Source organism: Neopsephotus bourkii, unplaced genomic scaffold, assembly GCF_033783945.1.
Source record: "Neopsephotus bourkii isolate Nb327-2 ecotype Australia unplaced genomic scaffold, CSIRO-AGI_Nbou_v1 NB_284, whole genome shotgun sequence".
NCBI lineage: Eukaryota > Metazoa > Chordata > Aves > Psittaciformes > Psittacidae > Neopsephotus > Neopsephotus bourkii.
In genome coordinates, this window is record NW_026900793.1 from 1,081,205 (window position 1) to 1,101,322 (window position 20,118).

A 20,118-nucleotide genomic window follows, 5' to 3' on the forward strand; every position below is an offset into this window, starting at 1 on the left:
CAGTTAATGCAGCTGTTTCTGGAGTGTTTCATAAGCTGGATATGACAGTGGCTTGTCTGGCGCTTGTGATGTTGGGATGCATGTTTTCATTAATATTGACAACCGAGTCGTAACGCATGTTGGACAATCTGCAGTGTAAATGTGAAATTAAAGTTTTTCTGATGTGCTTTGGTTATGCATTTAGGTAATGTTGTTTTCAAAAGTTGCATCTGTGTTTTATAGCTGATTTCTTCTGTGTTTGAAAAGTCAATTCCTGTATTTTAGTGCAACTTAAAGCACTCCACTATGGCTGCTCTTAAAACTTTTTGTGATTTCATTTCTTATTAGTCATCTCCAGGTTACCTGAAGGAAATTCTTGAACAGCTTCTTGAAGCTATAGCTGTTGCCACAAACCCATCAGGGCGCCTCATCAGTGAACTGTTTCAGAAACTTCCCTCTAAAGTGGTGGGTATTTTAGTAATACTGGTTGTGTTTTAAGATGGAAAGTGGGACGTTTATATAACTGATGTTACACACTATGGTGGGCACACTCAGAATGCTTATTATTTCATCAGTGACAAACCCCAGCTGTTTTTAGAGCCCTTCTTTGCTCCTACCCATTCGTTCTCAGCCCTTCATTGGAATCGGGGGCTTACCCTGTTTTGCCAGTTTAGGTAATTATGGGTGTTTGTAATTATGTTTTTTTCGTGCAGGGATTTTAATCTTTTTAAATACATCTGATTCCACTGTTCTGTTTCAGGATGTGACATAAGTTTAACCAGCAAAATAAATACTCTGAAGACCTGTATTTGGCTTTCAGACAGAACTGTTCCTTTATATCACTTTATTGATGAATTATAATTACTTCTATCAGCCTTGCAAGCTGGCTCACCAAAATTGAAGCCTATTGCTATACTGATGGAGCTTCCACTGTTCTTATCTGCAGTTCAACTCATAGCTCATTCTGTGAGCTACTAGAACAATAGCTGTGTGACTGTTTATAGCAATAATTATTTTTCTTTTCCAGCAATATCCAGATTATTATGCAATAATAAAGGAGCCCATAGATCTTAAAACCATTGCCCAAAGGATACAGGTACAGTATGAGCATGTTAATATGCCAAAGTATATACTTATTTAACAGTGAGCACTCTTAGAAGCCAAAGTTTGTGGTTGTAGAAAAGACAATGTGTTTTCCCCTGCTGTTTAGAAATCTGGACGCTGTCAGTGCTGCAGAAATAGCTGTGTTGAAGATCAAGCATTGTAAACTGTAGAGTACTGGCATTAAGCCTGAATATCTTGGGTTTCTGTATGTTTAATGGTTTAAAGTAGTTCCTTGGCAAGTACTGCTAATGTAAAACATTGAAGTATTGAAGCTTGGTCATTCATTAACATCACCTGCTTTTGTTCTAGTGCTATAAATAGCTGATTTGTACTGATGGATTTTTCATCTTACTTGACCAGTAATATGAAATATTGTTCTGTAATGCTAGCATATTTTTATAGTAGTTTTGTATAGCACATGGACTAATTGAACTAGAGAATAGAGATAAAATAACATTTTGTTAAAACCTTCAAAATTAAGGCAATCAAATGCATTATTTTTTTCAATCTTTTCCTAAGCATTTGTGAAGTCTCTAAGGATTTAGCATGTTTTAACTTTCTTTTTTTCTTGACTTTTTCAGATACTTATCTGTCCTCTTTAGAAATGTTCTTATTTTTCTGTAAATGTTCCCTTTATTCTATATGAATTCCCTTTGCTTTTTGCTACTGGCTCAGCTCTTATGCTGTTCTCTGAATGTTGCCACTTTAACCAGTTCTGGTTTTTGTTGTATAGAACGGAACTTACAAAAGCATTCATGCAATGGCCAAGGATATAGATCTTCTGGCAAAGAATGCCAAAACCTACAATGAGCCTGGATCACAAGTATTCAAGGTTAGATTCACTTATTCATAGTTTGATTTGAGTTTGATTTTCTGTACGACTTTCTGTGCTTATTGATCCTTAAAGTAATCTTTAGCATATGGCCCTGAAGATCGTTTTCAGTTAAAAAAGGAAGAGCTAATAGTGGCTTTTCTTTCTTTTTATTTTTCTTTTTTTTTTTGTTATATATTGCTTTTAGTATAATTGGAATGCATGTTACTTGCTGAGGTATAAGATTTTTTTCAGATTAGATTTTATTTTGGGATATGAGTTACATGAGTTCTTTGGAGGAATGGAGGATCCTTGTACTTGCGATTGAAGTTGAAATGCCTGAAACTACAGGTTCAAGTGATAGCAGTTGTACTCTGCTGCTATCTCTTTCCAGATTGCAGGAACTATTTATGGTGTTTGTCGTAAGCTCACGTTTGTAACCTCACTCAGAACTTGTAATCTCTTATCTTGTGAACTGTTACTTCAAGTATTGAGTCCATGGGTGTAGAATGACAGTGAGCAAGTGTAAATCTCAGTAACGGTGGTATTTTTTGGTTGTAAAGGCACAGAAAGTAATTTCCATGTTTAATTCTAGGTGGCATTCGTGCATATTTGCAAATTGTACATTTTTGTGTGTTTGGGTGTTTGTTTTTTTTATGGTTATGACAAAAAATGACCTCAAAGCTATTCAGCTATTTATTCTGTTCACTTTTTGCAGACCTCTGTGGGTGTATTTCAGGCAGGCTTTGTTCTGTGCTTCATTTCTCATACAAGATTGTTTTATATCTAAATGTAAAAACCCCTTAATTTCTGTTTTAGATTTTTGGGTAGCTGGATATGCCTGAATATAACATTCTACACTTTCAACATTAAACAAATAAATTCTTTTAATTGACAGGATGCAAATGCAATTAAAAAAATATTTAATATGAAAAAGGCTGAAATTGAACACAGTGAGTTGGCCAAGTCAAGTCTCCGAATCAGGTACTGCAAACAGAGTTCTTTTTGTAATCTCATATAAAAATCTCTATCGACATTCCCTTAATTTTGCTGTGGACAGTACAGTGAGAAATAATTGCTTGAAAACTTATTGTTGTTTTAAAGGTTAAAAAATGTAAAATAGTTTCTGGAAGGAAACTTTTTATTGAAATACTTCTGTGGTGAAAAATTTCTGTAATGTTCACATGAAAAGGTGTCAGTAGATCCTTTATAACTCAGAGTTAATAACAGAAAGATAATGGTAGGAAACATGGTGCTTTGTTGTGCTTTGCTTTATGAAAAATGCTGGAGAATCTTGAACCTTATTAGGAGCTGAAGCATAAGAGCTGCTATTAATTAGGTAGGGGCAGAAACATAGGAACAAGGCCTCAGGCAACATGTATTTACAAGGAAGTCCACATTGTATAAACTCTTGTTTGAAAACCAATTTCTAGCTGTGGAAAGAGGTTAAGGGCATGGAAGATCTGGACTTAGTGAAGCATAGATTTGGTCTTGAACAGGCAGGTATAAAATACAGTTCATAGCCCCGTTTGTTTCATGGGATGATTTTATTTAGGAAATAACATTTTCGTCCTGTGAAAATCATGATAGACAAAGAAGCGATGCTGTCATTTTAGATGGTTTTTTACCTGAAATGCAATTAGATTTCTTCTCATACAAACTTTTTTCTTATGAGTAGCTCTTAGAAGTAAGTGTAGAGGTTATTTGCCAGTATGGGCCATGTCATTTATCTAAAAAACAAAGCTATGAGTATCAAGTCGTCCCATAGTTAGCAAACTCTTTACAAGGGGGGCTGTCTTTATGGATTTGAGCTGTTTACTGATATTTGATGCTGGAAAATAACTGCTGTCATTTCCTGTGATGGTTTGTATGGTTCAACTGTAAACACCAGGGCTCCCTTACCGTACTGAAAGGCAGTTTACATTTTTTTGTTGTCTGAAAAATGTGTAGATGATGCCAATATTAGAAGTGTTGCCTGGAATTGTGATGTGTGAAAGAAGTGAAAATTACCTGGTCGATTTTTGCTATTTGGTCCTTTGAGATATTCAACCTCTATAGTGTTTTTTGTGGTTCCTTTGTTTAGCATTTGTATGCTTCCTGTGAGCATATAAAAAATATAGGAACATAAATACTGTTAGGGAGTAATTCCTGACATATGTTTAAAATTTTCCTTCTTAAAAGTGTATGTAGTGCTAGAAGACCTTGATTCTACAGACACTGAACATACATAGAATAGTTAGGGTTGGAAAAGACCTTAAGATCATCCAGTTCAAACCCCCCCTGCCATGGGCAGGGACGCCTCGCACTAAACCATCTCACCCAAGGCTCTGTCCAACCTGGCCTTGAACACTGCCAGGGATGGAGCATTCACAGGTTCCCTGGGCAACCCATTCCAGTGCCTCACCACCCTAACAGGAAAGAATTTCCTCCTTATATCCAATCTAAGCTTCCCCTGTTTAAGTTTTAACCCATTACCCCTTGTCCTATCACTACAGTCCCTAATGAGGAATCCCTCCCCAGCATCCCTATAGGCCCCCTTCAGATACTGGAAGGCTGCTATGAGGTCTCCCCGCAGCCTTCTCTTCTCCAGGCTGAACAGCCCCAACGTTCTCAGCCTATCTTCATATGGGAGGTGCTCCAGTCCCTGATCATCCTCGTGGCCTCCTCTGGACTTGTTCCAACAGTTCCATGTCCTTTTTATATTGAGGACACCAGAACTGTACACAATGCTCCAAGTGAGGTCTCACGAGAGCAAAGGGGCAGGATCACCTCCTTCGACCTGCTGGTCACGCTCCTTTTGATGCAGCCCAGGATACGGTTGGTTTCTGGGCTGCAAGCGCACACTGAAGCTGGTTCATGTTCACTTTCTCATCAACCAGCACCCCCATGTCCTTCTCCGCGGGGCTGCTCTGAATCTTTTCTCTGCCCAGCCTGGAGCTGTGTCTGGGATTGCTCCAACCCAGGTGTAGGACCTTGCACTTGGCGTGGTTAAACTTCATGAGGTTGGCATCAGCCAGGGACCTCACAAGCGTGTCAAGGTCCCTCTGGATGGCATTCCTTCCCTCCAGCGCATCAACTGAACCACACAGCTTGGTGTCATCCGCAAACTTGCTGAGGGCGCACTCAATCCCACTGTCCCTGTCAGTGATAAAGACGTTGAACAAAACATGTGTTTGTTTTGCGGTAACTATAATTACATACTGGCATAGAGGTTTGCTATTTAAATTGTAATTTTATTTTTATCTCTGTTGTTTTCCTTCAAAATGAAGCTGTTTGCATTAGAAGGGATGACAGATAAATCACACTGGTATTTGTTAGTTGAATTCCTCTCTTACACTGCCAACCCATTTCCATTTCTCCACTTCTTAGCTGCCTTATTCTAGATGTTCTCCTATGTATTGTGTTCTCAATAGACCTGTAAATCCCAAAGTAACATGAATGTCAGAACAATTGAGAGCTCCCTTCTTTGTTTCTCTAACTTGGCAAAAGAAAAATAAAGCCTGAAGCAGGCTACAATAATACTGGGCTGAATGCAAAAAAAAAAAAAAAAAAAATCAGGGTGAAAGAAGAGCATCGTGAAAACCAAACCTTTCACCTGCTGCTCTGCCCCTCACTGGTTGCTCTTTTATTGAACCATTAGTCTTTTTTTGTTCCTTTCTAGTGAAGGAAACAAAATTATTTTTTTAACTGCTTCATTGTCTCAAAGGGGAGTCTCCTTTACCTGTTGCTGGTTTTAATAAAATACTCCCATGAGTTCATTGAAAGCTAATTTACTCTATTTTTCTTCTCAATTTACATCTGTTTTTCCTTGTTGTTAATGGATTGGATCAAATTCATCATTTTGCTACTAACCTGTTCTATGGACATGTTGCCTCTGTGTTTAAAATCATGCTTTTCTGTTGCAGAGTTCATTGTATCCTTTGTCATACTAACTTGCTCTTTGTTGGTGCATTTACCTGTTGTCCCTTAAATAAAATGGCAAAATAAGTGGCTTGCCAATATGCACTGTCAAGCAAGTTGACAGTGATTTTGTTAAGTATTGATAAAAGGTGATTGGATCTGTATGATGAGCTTTATCTGGATACTAAGGAACATTTTGTTGGCTGCTTTCACTGCTGCTATAGGCTCAGCTGTGTGTATAGCTGTTAATCCTCAATCTAAATGTTACACCTTACTCTGGCTTTGTAAGCAAAATTGATGTTAATGCTGGGGTATTAAATGTATCTTAATGTTACTTTGCTGTTAGCTTTAAAACATTTTACATCTGTCTCCAAACCTTTTGGCTGATCTTTCAAAGTAATTCTGTAAAAAGCTTTATCCTTGCTGCGCCTTTTCTTGGGTCTAAGGTGGGCCTCTTTTTTTTTCCCCTTTCCTTGGCTTGTCTCTTCTACCTTAAGGACTTCATCAAATTTGACTGCTTCCAAGCTGACAGGTCCTTCCTCACAGGGTAAAGGCAGTGTTGGTGATGAGAGAAATTCTTCTAACAAATATTATCGGTAAGTAAATGTTGTCTTGGAGGGAAAGGTGGGACATCATCATATGGACATACTAAAACTTTGTTGGTTTGGTTTTGGGTGTGTTTTTGGTTGTGAGTGCTCTTCAGTATTGATGCAAATACTTTTGAGATTCAGATATGTTTCAGTCAAATATCTATTTAGTATGATTCAATAAGTTACTTTCCTGTAATTACTCTTCCGTGTTTGATTTTATATTTAACATTTCAAAACACCTGTCATGAAATACTCTATATGTAATTATTTCCTTAGAAATGTTCCGAAGAACCATATGTTAAGCTTCATTGCAAAATAAATCAGGTGAAAAAACCCATGGAAATGTGTTGTAAACTAAATTTGGAGACTAAAAAGATGTAATTGGTAGGAGTGAATAATTAAGAGATAGCCGATGGAAACTGATGAAGCCTGTAAAAAGAAAGCATTGCTTTTGGGATGCATTTATGGCAAACTTCCTGAGTAGGCTGGATTCCTGGACCTGTGCAGAGACTTCAGCTATCATCCAGAAGAGCGCATTGATGTTGGGGTAACAGAGGCAATAGCCTGGAGTTAGGGTAAGGAAGCCAGACAGCTGGAATCCCTTTCTAGGGAAGGGAGCATTGACAGTGCTGTTGGAAAAGTCCTCAGCCTCTGGAAATGACTCTTGTCAGGCATGAAGGAAAGCTGCCCCTTCCCATCAAGGAGGATGTCCTATGTTACCCAGGCAAGTGGGCCACCATGGAGAAAGGTATCCATTACCTGAGGGGATTTACGAGGACCTGGACAAGAAGCAGTTGGCCAAAGATCCAGATGAAGTGGGCACAACTATGTGGTGAAGTTTGTATGAAGTACCCCATTGTATGCTAAGGCATTGGCAGTAATGACCTCTCTGTCAAGTGACCCAGAAGAACAAATTCAGATGGGGCCCTGCAGGACAACAAGCCTCTGAATAAATTAAACAGGAGATAACTGATTCAGTAGCCCTTTGGTCAGTTCATACAGAGCAAGATGTAAAAAGTATGCTTAACACCTCAGCTAGGGAGAATGGTTCTACCAGGAGCCTCTGGCAGAAAGCATCAGTGGACACTCAAGGTCAAACTGTATGGTTTTGGAGTTGCGAATACAGAGGATCTGAGGGCTGCTGTACTCCTACTGAAAAAGAGATATTGGCAGTGTATGAAGGGGTTCAAGCTGCTTTGGAAATGGTTGGTACTGAAGCACAGCTTCTCTTGGTACCCCAACTGCTGGTGCTAAACTGGAAGTTCAAAGGGAGGTCCTCTACACCTCATGCAGTTGAAGCTATGTGGAGTAAGTGGGTCGCTCTGATCCCACAATAGGCTTGACTAGGAAACCCAGTTTACCAGTCTTGCTTATCAGCAATCACTTTCTTTGACCTTTTTTTTTCCTGCTTGACATAACTGAGAAGCCTGGACAAGAGCCAGGAAGTGTGATACTTCCTGTAGCTGGAGTAAGAAGGCTCCATCAATAGTCCTGTCCTGATTGGGCAGCCTTTGGTAAGACACAAAGGTTTCCTTTGTTGCCTTGGTCCCTAATCTTTACCCAGAAGCTTTCAACCCGCTCATAGCAAAATACAGAGAGGCCTGGCAGATTATGCACCTCCTGCAAACCTGCCAAGGCATCCTGCCTGGGTGCACTTGATGAGTAATGCAAGAGGATGGGGAAGTCCAATGTGTACCTCAAGGGGATTTGATTCTGGCTGAGAAGAGCCTGTGATTTGAATTCTGTGATGTTACTTGCTATGTAATACTGTGTGTCATTACTACTGTGGTTGCTATATGTCGTATCAACTGTGTTGCAATAAGATTTACAGAGGTTAATGAAAAAATCGTTCTGAATTTTGACGAAACTGGGCAAAGTGCAGTCATGGTAGAACCAGAATTGGATTCAGCATGCATCAGTGCGACAGCAAACACACCTTCTCTCCTGCCCTGAAGGACTGTTACGACGAAGCCCAAGGTCATGGACTAAATGAACTCAATGGACATTTCAGAGGAATAGCTCATAGACAAAGGGAACAATATCTGTGTATATAAAAGACAAGAAAAGATGTATTGGAAAGTGTGGGACCATCTCCTTTTTCCCAGTCTTCACTTTGCTCCCACAGGGCAAAGCTGAGCCCATTGCTGGAGGTGCCTAAACACCTGACCTAATAAAAAAGCAGAAATTGTCAGGCATAGCCTACAGTGTAGGCATGAAATGCTGTGCCCCAGGTCTGGGACAAAAGGGAGGAAGAGAGGAATGCTAAAGAAGTCTTTGTGAGACTATAGCCAGTGTGGATGCTGGTCTCCTTCTCCTAGAAAGCAGAGGAAGCTGCTTTCCATCTCGGCTCTGTGTGTGCCAAAAATAAGTAAGATGGGAGAAGACAGCTTATACAGCTTACAAGTGTGCTGGATTCCTTCTTGTAGACAAATCCTTCTAAAACAGAATAACAAAGTTATTCATGTGAGGGACTTTTTATCGTCTCCCTTCTCCCCCAGTAATTCAAATACTCGGGCAGTCAAAATAGGGCAGAAGAATAGCTAGCTTGAGCTCTAGCTTTCTGATGGTGTGTCCAGTTTTTCAGCTTGATGAACTGCCTCAAAATAGAGGCAGACTCGAGTCGTGAACAGCTTCTCTTGTTCAGGGCTCCAGTATTTTCTTGTGTAGTCATGTCTGTATTCCTGTAAACAACTGTCATGAGCTTCACCGTTTACTTACAGCTCTGACTGACTGCTGATGGTTAATGTGATAACCCTTTTTTAATTTGCGTGGGTTTTTTACTTCTCTTTCATAGTAACAAAAGATCAGCCCAAGGGGATCGTTTATCAGCAATAACCATGGCATTGCAATACGGATCAGAAAGTGATGAGGATGCAGCTTTGGCAGGTACGAATTGCAATGCATTTTCTCCATTTGTTTTCAGTTTAAATGTTTGGAATAAGCAGAACTGCAGGACTTCTGATACATTCAAATATCTTTATTTCAAAAGTATTTTGCAGTGTTTCCAAACTCAGTATGTAAATCAATCTCTTTTCTCTCTAAGTACAAATGTATAAATGTACAGCTGGTCAGGCAGCGTAGGCCAAACTTGCTTGCATGGTTTGAATTTAGTGTGTGTGTTTCCAAGTATACTTATCCAAGCTTTAGGAAACTGCTACACATTTTTATTCCTCCTAATGTGCAACCAAAGTTGACACACTGGGGAAGACATTGGGTGCTTCTTGTAGTAAAAGAGATTTACAGTGCTACAATTGTTTCAGAGAAGTCTCACGACACTGGCTTGTTTTCTCGTGCCCTCTTGTGCCATTGGGTCTCAGGTTTTATTTTTGAAGTTGAAGATGATGTATGAGGTGTAAGGACAGGTAAATGTGAGAACATAATTCAGAAATATCTGGTCTAGCCTAGCAGGCATGAAATTTTACAAAAGTTTATGTTAAAAGCATGTAAAAAGGCACACCTTCATACAGCGCCCTTAGTTTCATAAGCATGCTTTAGCTTTATAATATAAGCGTATATGCCATAATAGATGCATTATATCAGATATTTCAATATCAGCCATAAATTGTTATAGGTTGTCTTTTAAGCTAGCTTGTCTTGGTAGTTACATTCTCAGCACCTTCCTTGCTTTCCTCTCAGGGCAGTTTCTGAAACGTTTTACACATCTTCAGTTTTATTTTTTGTTAACATTATTATTGCATTGGTGTGAAATGATGCATCTCTTCAGTTTGTATTTTTGGGGCATTCATTTCACACCTGGAAATTGAATTGTGTTCCCCACTTTTCCAGTGGATGGACATCCTGTGGAATTGTTTTGGACCATTTTGCTGCAAACAAAAGCAGAGTTGAGTTATTGCTTTGGAGCAGCTGCTTTCTGGGAGGTGTGAGGAGTATTTATTGGCTTGGTTCAGTGTGATTATTAGCTGCTATTTTTGCAAATTGTAATTCTGTAAACACACATAGCTTTTTATGTCTTTATATGGTTTAAATTCTTGAAGTGATTTAACCACTTTCAGGTGCTACCTTTCACAGTATGGACATTATTGTCATTTTCATAGGGCCTTTCATATACATCTGAGCTCTGTGCTTTGGTGCTGCTACAGCTCTTCTGCCTTTATCACATTCACCTAAGGGGCAAAGTCAGTTTTTTTAGAAGACCTCTGTCACCCTTAAGATTTTCTGTCCCTCCAATGCACTACTTGGGCATCCCTGTGCTTCCAGTCTCTGCATGAAAAGGATTTTTATTTTAACTAAGTCTTTTTATTAGTTGCTCTGGAATCTCATCTTTTTTCTTTCCACTAAGGCTTGTTAAAATAAATGAGACCTAGGCTGCATGACTGAACATGAAGAGGTTTCTCCTTCTCAATATAGAGAACTAAATCTTTATGAGCTTCTTGGATTCTAGCAGTTGCTTAAGCAATGAGCAATATCTGTTTCCAACTTGGAGTTTATCCTCACAGTTTCAGAGGGTGTCATGGTGTGGTGGAGCTTGTAGATTTCTAGATCAAATATATTAGTGCATGAGCAGCTTCTGCAGCGTCCTTGGTCCCCATTATAAATCTGTAAAGGCAGGCATAGATGGTCATTCTGTGATACTTACTTAAAAGTATGCCATTTTGTAAACAAAGCTATTTATTATTATTAAATTTAAAATGTTTTAAGACTGGATGCTGCTTTTGGTTTTACTAGCATTTATCTTCAGTTAGACTGTGAGCATTCATTGTTGCCTAGGTGCTTTGGGACCACAAAGGAGACAGTGTTTAAAGCAAATCATTTACTGAGTAAGACTGATTTGCTGTCTCATACATACAAATACTCTCTCTCTACTCTTTTTCTGCCTCATCATTGAGTAAGAGTACATGATTATGATAGATGCATTTATATCTGATAATAAAGCTCAGTTCCAGTTGTAAATTAGATGGCTTCCTCCTTTTGCAGTGAAGTCAGTTTAACATCACTCCATTATGAAGCTGGCCCTTCATTAGGAAGCACTCACTGTAGTACAGAATGGACAGCAGGAAATGCTTTTTGTTTGGGCCTGTCGCATGGCAGATACTTCGTGGTTATGGTTTGCTGAAGGGTTTTTTATTTTTCTGTTAACTGTAGTAGTGGTAACAGCTGCATGACAAAGGAGTAACTGACTGTTACTTCACTGCCAGTGCGTGCTTGGTGGGGATATGGCACCTGGTGCTACTGCATATTAAGCAATCTGTAGTCTTGCATTAGATTGTTTCATGGCAGAATAGGTTTCTTTTCTGTCTTCTGATCTGAATAACATATTCTTCATCAGTTTTCTTTAGAGAACAGATTTCACACTAGAGCAGTGTAATCTTCTGAATATGTAAGAATATGTAATGTTTGACACATCGCTTTTAAAGAACATACATGTCATAATGGAAGTGTTTATAGCTACATTACAGTATTATGTAAACACTTTCCTTTTAGTGCCTGTTTTACTTAGATTTTTATTTTAAGGAATGTCTGGTGTTCTACTTCCAATGCAGAGGAAGTACATTTCTTATTTGGGGTATGAACTGCTTTCCTGCTGGCTGCCACATGTAGGATGATAGCAGTATACTTGGCTAGTTTCTTATTTCTTTCCTTTTTCATAAAAACATATTCTGTTTTTTTCTACTCTGTTTCTTTTTGATGGAGCACTCAGAACTGAGCTATTTGACCGTTTGCTGTGTAGTCTAAAATAAGTTTTTGAAACTTACTTTACTTGGTATCAGTCTCTTAGCTGTTAGCATTTATCTCCATTTTCAGGTACAGGAGAACATAGTGTTAACTCCAGTCTTTTGTTTCTGCCTGAGTTATTCTGTCCAGATGCTGCATTGCTGGCTACTGTGGTAGGTGTGCTAGGCCATTAAGTGATGCTGACTTGACATACACATTAGGATAATTTGTAGGCACACACAAATTAGTATAATTTGGAGTGTCTTCCCTGAATCAGTAATGAACATCTTCGTTATGTGTTTGCACAAGGTCTGCTTGTGTTTTAGTTTCCATCTAACTTGTCTGGTAGGTCCCATACGTCATATACTAGCATAGATTGCAATGTCAGACTGCAGAAGAAAAATGATAGTATTATGCTTTTATGTAGTGAGAGTGTCCCCTCGCTTTGTCATCATTTTGGTACATCTTTGCTGAACTTGGATAGAAGGCTTGAAACATTGCCAGCTTCTGCTGAGCAATAACAAAAATGCCAGCTGGAAACTTGGTGTGTTAGAGAACTGCCTTTTGTGTGACAGAATTACCAAGTGTGTCATCTGCCAAACTTTCCCTCGAACTTTAACTCTTAAGAAGGTGAAAAAAGGGTGAATAATTTAGCTCCAGTATGTGCATACCCACATAGATTTTATGTTATGCTTGTCTGCAAGGTACAAGTGACACCATTTCTGTTACTGAGAAGTGTGGGAGGAGTGGCCATTTACTTTTTCCATGCTGTATTTCCACTGCCGGTGTTTTTTGTTCCAGTTGTGTTTCTGTTGCTCATGTAATGTTTCTCCTAGTTTTATCTGCAGTGAATGTTAGCTCTTCATAGTATTTCTTTCATTTATCCTAAACCTGAAGCATAGTATATACTTTATATAGATAACTAGGTTTGCTATGAAAGTTGTAAATAATTATGAAAGATCCATGCTAATTATATATATGAATATAGAATGCTAATAATATAATAATTCTAAAATATTTATCCTTTATTTTGCTGGGTAAATTAGAGGTGCACCTTCAGGCTTTAATGTCAGGTTTTTCTGCTAAACTTCACAATTTTTGAACTGAGATGTGATTAATATGGTTTAAAGGATTATAGAAGTTTTGAATACATTTGCAAAAATGTATCCTTTTTTGATACATTTGCAAAAATTCATTTTGAATTTGGCCATTTGGCTTAAGTAGCCAGGCACCTTTGAAGCTTCCAGACATGGTTTGTCAATTTGTATCCTTGTGGCGTGTATGACAGTAGTTCGGTATACAAATGTATTTGGCACAAATATTGGTATTAATGGTTTGATGGGTAAATAAGGTCGATCTGTTGTCTGGGTAGTGTGTGATTGAGCAGTCCTGTTATGGTGTCTGATATGGACTCTCAGCACTTGTAGCTGGTAAGGGTGTTATTACCAGTGGCAGAAATGAAGTCTCATCTGATAAGAGAGATTCCAATAACTAGATAAAGTGCATTTTTTTTGTGGGCTTGAGGCTCATACAATAGATTTGTGATGTCCTTTTCTGAGGTATGAATCTGACTGCCAGAGAGTGGCTGAATGCCCTCTCTTGAGGGACTGCCTTTTCTTCTGATTTAGATCTTTATCCATTTGAAAAGTCATCAAAAAACCCCACTCTGAGTTGTCCTACTGAGTTTCCCATTTTCCCTTTCTCTCTGTGCAGCTGCTGCTCGTTATGAAGAGGGAGAATCTGAAGCCGAGAGCATTACTTCCTTCATGGACACTTCTAATCCTCTTTATCAGCTTTATGACACAGTTAGAAGTTGCCGAAATAATCAGGGCCAGCTCATATCTGAACCCTTTTTCCACTTGCCTTCCAAGAAAAAGTATCCTGATTATTATCAGCAAATTAAAACACCTATTTCATTGCAGCAGATCAGGTAAGAAAACAGAATGCAAACTACATCTGGTGCGAAACTGTTCAAAGACTTACTTTCTTTTCAGAATCCTACCTTGTAGTCAGTTTGTTGATGCCTAACGCAGTGTATGCCATCTGTCCTTTACATTTGGTTGCTTCTTGTTTCAACTCAGTCTGCATCAGTCTTTTGATCATATTTTACAGGTGGCTGTCATTTGGTTTATTTTTGATGGAGTTTCATTTGTAATGTGCCTTAAAGGTTGCCATATCAATAACTCTGAAGGCTAGGGAGGCAGCAGAGATGAAAGCTTTTGCAGAACCCCCATTATTCTTTTTCCTTGACCCTGAGGGCTTGGTTACCTCTCACTGCCATGTTTTTTGAATTAATCTTCAGCAATTTGAATTGTAAAAAGATATTTGTAATTATGTTCCTTTTGTCTTGGTCATAGTATAACTGAGGATTATTATTCCTGAGGTCTGGATTGAAGTAGGCAGTACACTCCTTATGAGTCTATGAGCCATGAAAGGTTCATCAGCTGCCACAGTGCAGGTGTCATATCAAAAACCTGAGTGGTCGAAGATAAGCTACTGTGATGGATATGTGTCAGGGTCCTGAGTGTATTAACAGACCTTATCGGCACTGACCAGACTCAGGTGGCCCTGGCCTCCTGCCCAGTGTCCACTGGGGCTGCTGGTCCTTTATTAAGTGAGGACTGGGCCCTAGCACTGTTCTTGTGTTTGTAATCCACTCTAATAACGGGTCTAAGTTTTACCATAATATGATCTGCTAGACTTGGTGTAATTGTGAATAAGCAGTGTCTTTGTTAAATGAGAAAGAAACTTAAGCTGGTTTTGTGGGTTTTGATTGGTTTGTTTGGGTTTTTTTGTGGGGGAGGAAGGGAAGTTAAGTTTTGGGCTGGTTTTTTTCTTTTCCTTTTTTTTCTAACCTGTCAGAGGATGTTTGCATGTACTCGGGAATGAGTACAGAGCTCCCACACTGGTTATCAATCCATCAGCAGCTTTAAAGCAGTTTTTTCTTATGTCTTAGTACAGCTGTTGTCTTGGCAAAGAAAGTATCTTGAACAAAGCACAAAATGCTCTTGATGGAGGGGAAAAAAAAGGTGAAATTGAGAAAAATCGGTAACAATTGGCAGGAAGCTTTTTGTCCGAATATACCAAAGAATATTGGTTCAAATTACGTATAAAAGATTTAACTGGGAGAGACCTTCCAGTAAAAAACTATACTTGATGTCAGTTATAGGACACGTAATTTGCCATAGGGAAGCAGCTGTGTTTCTGCTTTCCTTGCAGTGTAGGCAGGTTGCATCTGGCTATGTGAGCAGTACAGAAACTACGCAAATATATGAAGAACTGCAGGCTGCTGGTGGTGAAATACTTATTGCCTGAGAGCTTAGAAAATAAAAAGGGACAGTTCTCTTTAGAAATGAGTGTTTGTAGTGCACAAGTTCAAGTACAGTATTTGTAATAGTCTGACTGTTTTAGCAATTTTTGACATTTTGGTTTGTGGTTTTTGGTGGTGGTGAGACTTTGTGTTTTGTGGATTTGAGGTTTTTTAAGATGTACATGCAAAGAGCGTATCGTGTGCTCACAGATGGGGACAGAAAAGTTAATTGTCCTAGTGAAAAGTTGAAGGTGTTGGAGTAAAGTCTGGCATTCCTGTCTCCAATTCGGCATCTGACTACTTAGGCTATCCTGCTAGAGTGCACTGTGAAATGTGTGGCCATTGCAAATTTTAAAGGTAGTCGTATATTTTAGAGGTTTTGTGTGTGTTAAATACAGGAAAAACTTACAAAATAGTATGATTTCTAGAGAGAGTATGGGTATGTTTTGTTTTAATGAGATGTTCATAATACCTATCCCAGCCTCTCGATCACTTCATGAGCGTTATAACCCTCAGTCATTTGAGCTGAGTGCAGATCCCAATCCTTCTGATGGCTTTATTTTTCTGCTAGTTTCCTCCTGACTTGATCTTTATAGAACCTCAGAATAGCTGAGGTGGCAAGGGAGACCATCTGATCCAACCCCTGGCTATAGCAGGGTCACCCATAGCTAGCTGCCCAGGACTGTACCCAGTCAGGTGTTGAGTATCTCCAGAGATAGACGCTCCGCAACCTTCCTGGGAACCAGCCTCACAGTACCCTGGTGTTCAGATGAAATTTCATGTGTTTCAAGAGTAGAACAGGAGTACTATTTAAAATGAAAGGCATGACACTCTGAGGGCTGTGACTTCCAGGTAGGGTACAAGTACATGGAGTGGAGGTTATTTTGCAGACTTCACATAGCTGGTGAAAAGTCATTCTGTAATTGTAAGTGACCAGAAGAATAGTTGGGAAATAATGCAGGAGAATGTGTGCAGTTACCCAGTACTTGAGCGCTAGATCCTGGCACACTTACAGGAACTGTGTTCCTAATTACATTTTACGGCATTTGTAACTATGATCCCTACGGCAAGTGGATCAGCCTTTTCTACACCTAAGGAGGGAAGTACTCCAGGGAATTCTCTGGCAGCAGTTCTCTCCTGAACATGAGTGGTGTGGGTGCATGGGCACTGAAATTAGAGTCTTCATTGGCACGCCCTGGTGTCCTGAGCTCCAGAAACCTGGGGTTATAGTTTTTGTTTAAAAAAGTGCCTGGATCTAATATAAGCCACAGTTGGTTTTGTGTGACATCTGCTATTTGAGGGTTTGAAATCCATTTTTCTTATGAATGTGCATCCTTTCGGACAATGGTCTGCAACACAGGAATCTAAACGTGTCATTGCATTGCACTGGGGTGTGTTGAGGTTCTTCTGGAACTGTGAGATTTGTGGTGAGTCTTACTGCCTTTGGATTAATTATTTGAGTTGACTTGTACTAAATACAACCATACTTTTTGTTATAATTTCAGAAGTTACAGTAATACTGCAATTAAAGGAGTGAAACTTATCTTGAATTAGAGGAGACTGCTCTCAGGATTAAAGCCTGAATGGTTGATAGAGAACTTTTTGTTTTGTTTAAAACAACAGGGCTTAAGCCCATTATAACATAAGCTCTTAATTAAAAAAAAGTACATTAAGATTTATTACATTGACTTTTGAAAAATAATGTGACATTGTGTTCTGTGTGTTTGTGCGTGAGCCACTTGGAAGAGTACTCTCTAACAAAAAAAATAGGTCTTTCAAATATTAAGAATATCCTGTAAATTTTTACTTCATCTGAGATTTAGCAGTTCTTTCATTCCTTCCATTTGATAGAGTTTCATATTTGTTGAATATTGTACATTTTTTAGATCTTCTGTCTGTGTAACCAATTTTCCAGCCTTGGCAAGTACTTTCAATGCATATTGTACTTCAGGCCTGTATAAAATCATGGTTTCAAGTAAACGAAGTTCCTAATGTATTTCATAAGATAACAACTGTCGTTCCTCAGTAGAACATTTATCAAATGCCATCTTGGTCACGTGCTTTCTTTGTTACTGTTTGTTGGGTTGTTTTTTTTTCCTAAAGAGGCAGGGTTAGCACTTCATAATTTGTGAATAAAAGGAATTAAGTTACATGAGAACTGGTTTTAGCCATGTGCTTGTATTTTTTGTTTCTAGGAGTTTTTTAGGCATAGTGTGTATCTAGTGAGATGGATCTTTTGGTCATGAGTATCTCCCTTGTCTTCAGTTCTTTCAGATATTCCACTTGGAAGAGCTGATGAGTTTCCAGTAGATCTTCTAGGGAGTTGAGTGCCAGCTTACTGTATGGGATTTATTATTACTCTTCTGATTTTGACCAAATTAAATGTCATGCCAGTGTTGTTTTAGGCTTAGTGGCCTTATGTAAATGTAGCGTACCTTTTAAACTATACTTTTTCTTCATTTTGCAAAGGTTGTTATGTTCAAAATTCTGTTTTTCCAAGTTTTCCTCATGCTTTCAGGTACAATTGTATCACTGTCAGTCATTTCACAGAAATTGCTCTTGGTTTCTAGTGTATAAGTTTAATTTGTATTATGTTGGCAGAGACTTCCTGTAGAGCCATAGATTTGGTTAGTTTTAGCTTCTCTTTGTGAAAAGAACTGATGCTGATAAAATTCTTTCCTTCTAAGACTGGTGAGATGGCTTTTTAAGATGTGTTGTGAAGCTGCATTTCATCCTCTAAATCCAGGAAAGACGTAATACTTGAGTTCTGCCGAGTTTTAGTATAATTAAAACTGTTCAAAGTACTTCTGTGCATAACCCTCTTAATTAATCATCCTGTTGTTTGCTAAAGAGGATGGTAAGGTGGGAGGTTAGTTACAGACTAGAACAGGGTTATTTCTGTGCCTATGAATGTTTTCATTCTTCATGTATGTGGTGGGAACTTGTCTGCCTTTCTGAACTATATGGGCCAAGTCTGGATTTTTACTTTTGTTGTCAGGCCTTTCATGAGTACAAATGTGACAATGCAGGTTATTTGCTTCAAATCAGATGGCTGCACCCCGATTATTTGGTTGTGAATAAACAAATGCTGGTAGAAGCAAGATTTTATTTGAGCGTAAGATAATTTGAATTACCATTCTTTTTAAGGCAGTGTTTTCTCATCCTCCTGTCTTCTGGCTCTAGGTTAGGATTTAAAGGAGTAAGATACAATTAAGCTGTTCTTCTTCACTTGTGAGCTACTGTCAGGATTGTACCTTCGCCATAAGTTTAAATGATTTTTCCACAGGATCACGAGAGAGCAGAGAATCAGTGCACATAGAATGGTATACTTTAGACTAATGGCAATTTCGTATGGTTTTTCTGCTTTTTGGTGCTTCAGCGTTAAACTGCTGCATTGCAATATGGAGAGGTCACTGCCTAAATACACACAGATGAAGCTAGTGTGGGATACCAAGGCTATGTGGAGTTAGTGTTGTATTTTTAGATGAAGCGTGTGACAGTGGTGTTCTGGGCTCTGCAGGAGCTGCCTCTCTGTCTCTGGGAGCAGGAACAAAGCAAATCCCAGATTTGTTAGTGTCAAGTGGCTTGGGAGATCAGCTCATGTGAAGTGCCAGCAGTTCGTGACATTGTACAGAACCAATATAGAATTCACTTTCTGTGAAGACTGTTGCAGGTGGGATATGTTCCCTAGGAAACGCTATTGCCTTGCTTATTCTGTCTGCAGCTTGCTTTGAAGTTGTTCTGCTCCAAAGGATATGGCTAATTCCCCCTTTTCTAAGAAAACTGGCACCTAAACATACAGAGTTTCATTGATCAGGATATGCTAACTAATCAGCAAATCTGATTTGTAGTATGGTGACAGTGTTACTTCATAGATTCTGAATTTACAGGGGATAAGGGTACTGCTGTCTGTTGTCTTTAGTATCTCAGGAGGATGGTTGTTACTGTTGAGGTTTTTAGTCAATGTAATCCTAGATTTTCGGTGATTCTTTAAGGGCAACTTTGAGATGGATACGGAAAAGCTGCACAGAAAGAGGAACAGTAGCAAGTGACAGTTTGATGTCGTGGTTTAAGCAGGACAGCTGGAGAAGTGGTACTTCAGTTAAGATGTAGTCCTTCAGGTTACTCTTTCTGAAAGCTGAATGCAGACCTCATGGAACAGCAGTCAAAATGTGAACTTGCCATTCTGTAATTCTAATTTAGTGACTTAGGTGGAAGACCACAAACCTGCACAGTTTTTCTTCCTCCTGCTGTCCTGTCTGTCCAAACTGGTTTAGTGTGGAAGAAGGCACACTGCCAGGGTGGCACAAGAATGTTTGTAAACTATGTGATAACTAATATTTAAGCAAAATTTGATCCAGGAGTTGAAAAGCAAGAATGTTGCATGCAGACTTGCTTACTTGCAAGAGCATGAACTATTGAGTAGGTCTTGAGATTACTTTATTCCAGCTTGATCGTTAGGGTTTCTGAAGCATGAACCCTTCCTTGTCCTTCAGCAGTTGTCTTTGTCAATAAAAAGCATTGAGACATTTTAGACATCTGAAATATTTAAGAGTCAAATCTAAGGCAGTTATGGTGCTCTTCACTTTATTAGATCCTTAGTTAGAGCCTAATTCTACAAATTTGTCAGTATGAGTTGTCACTTGGAAACAAATTATACTGATGCTGTCTATGTCCAAGGGGAGATTAAAGTCTGCTGGTTAGCATTTCTCTGTAGTGATAACTAATAACATCCGTAAACAAGGAAACGA

The 20,118-nt window shown here is 38.9% G+C and overlaps 1 protein-coding gene across 14 annotated transcripts in view; it reads left to right on the forward strand.

The window, feature by feature from the left end:
- Positions 1–20,118, forward strand: part of PBRM1 (polybromo 1) — a 351,134-nt gene that overhangs the window by 294,635 nt on the left and 36,381 nt on the right. For 9 of the 14 annotated variants that reach the window (XM_061346961.1, XM_061346958.1, XM_061346955.1 and 6 more), the window contains 7 exons: positions 328–444; positions 1,007–1,075; positions 1,817–1,915; positions 2,793–2,878; positions 6,292–6,390; positions 9,179–9,270; positions 13,771–13,987. In XM_061346961.1, coding sequence (XP_061202945.1) covers positions 328–444; positions 1,007–1,075; positions 1,817–1,915; positions 2,793–2,878; positions 6,292–6,390; positions 9,179–9,270; positions 13,771–13,987 — 779 coding nt within the window. Of the gene's footprint in view, positions 1–327; positions 445–1,006; positions 1,076–1,816; positions 1,916–2,792; positions 2,879–6,291; positions 6,391–9,178; positions 9,271–13,770; positions 13,988–20,118 lie in introns of those variants that run through there. The other 5 variants (XM_061346962.1, XM_061346964.1, XM_061346970.1 and 2 more) reach the window with 3 other exon arrangements.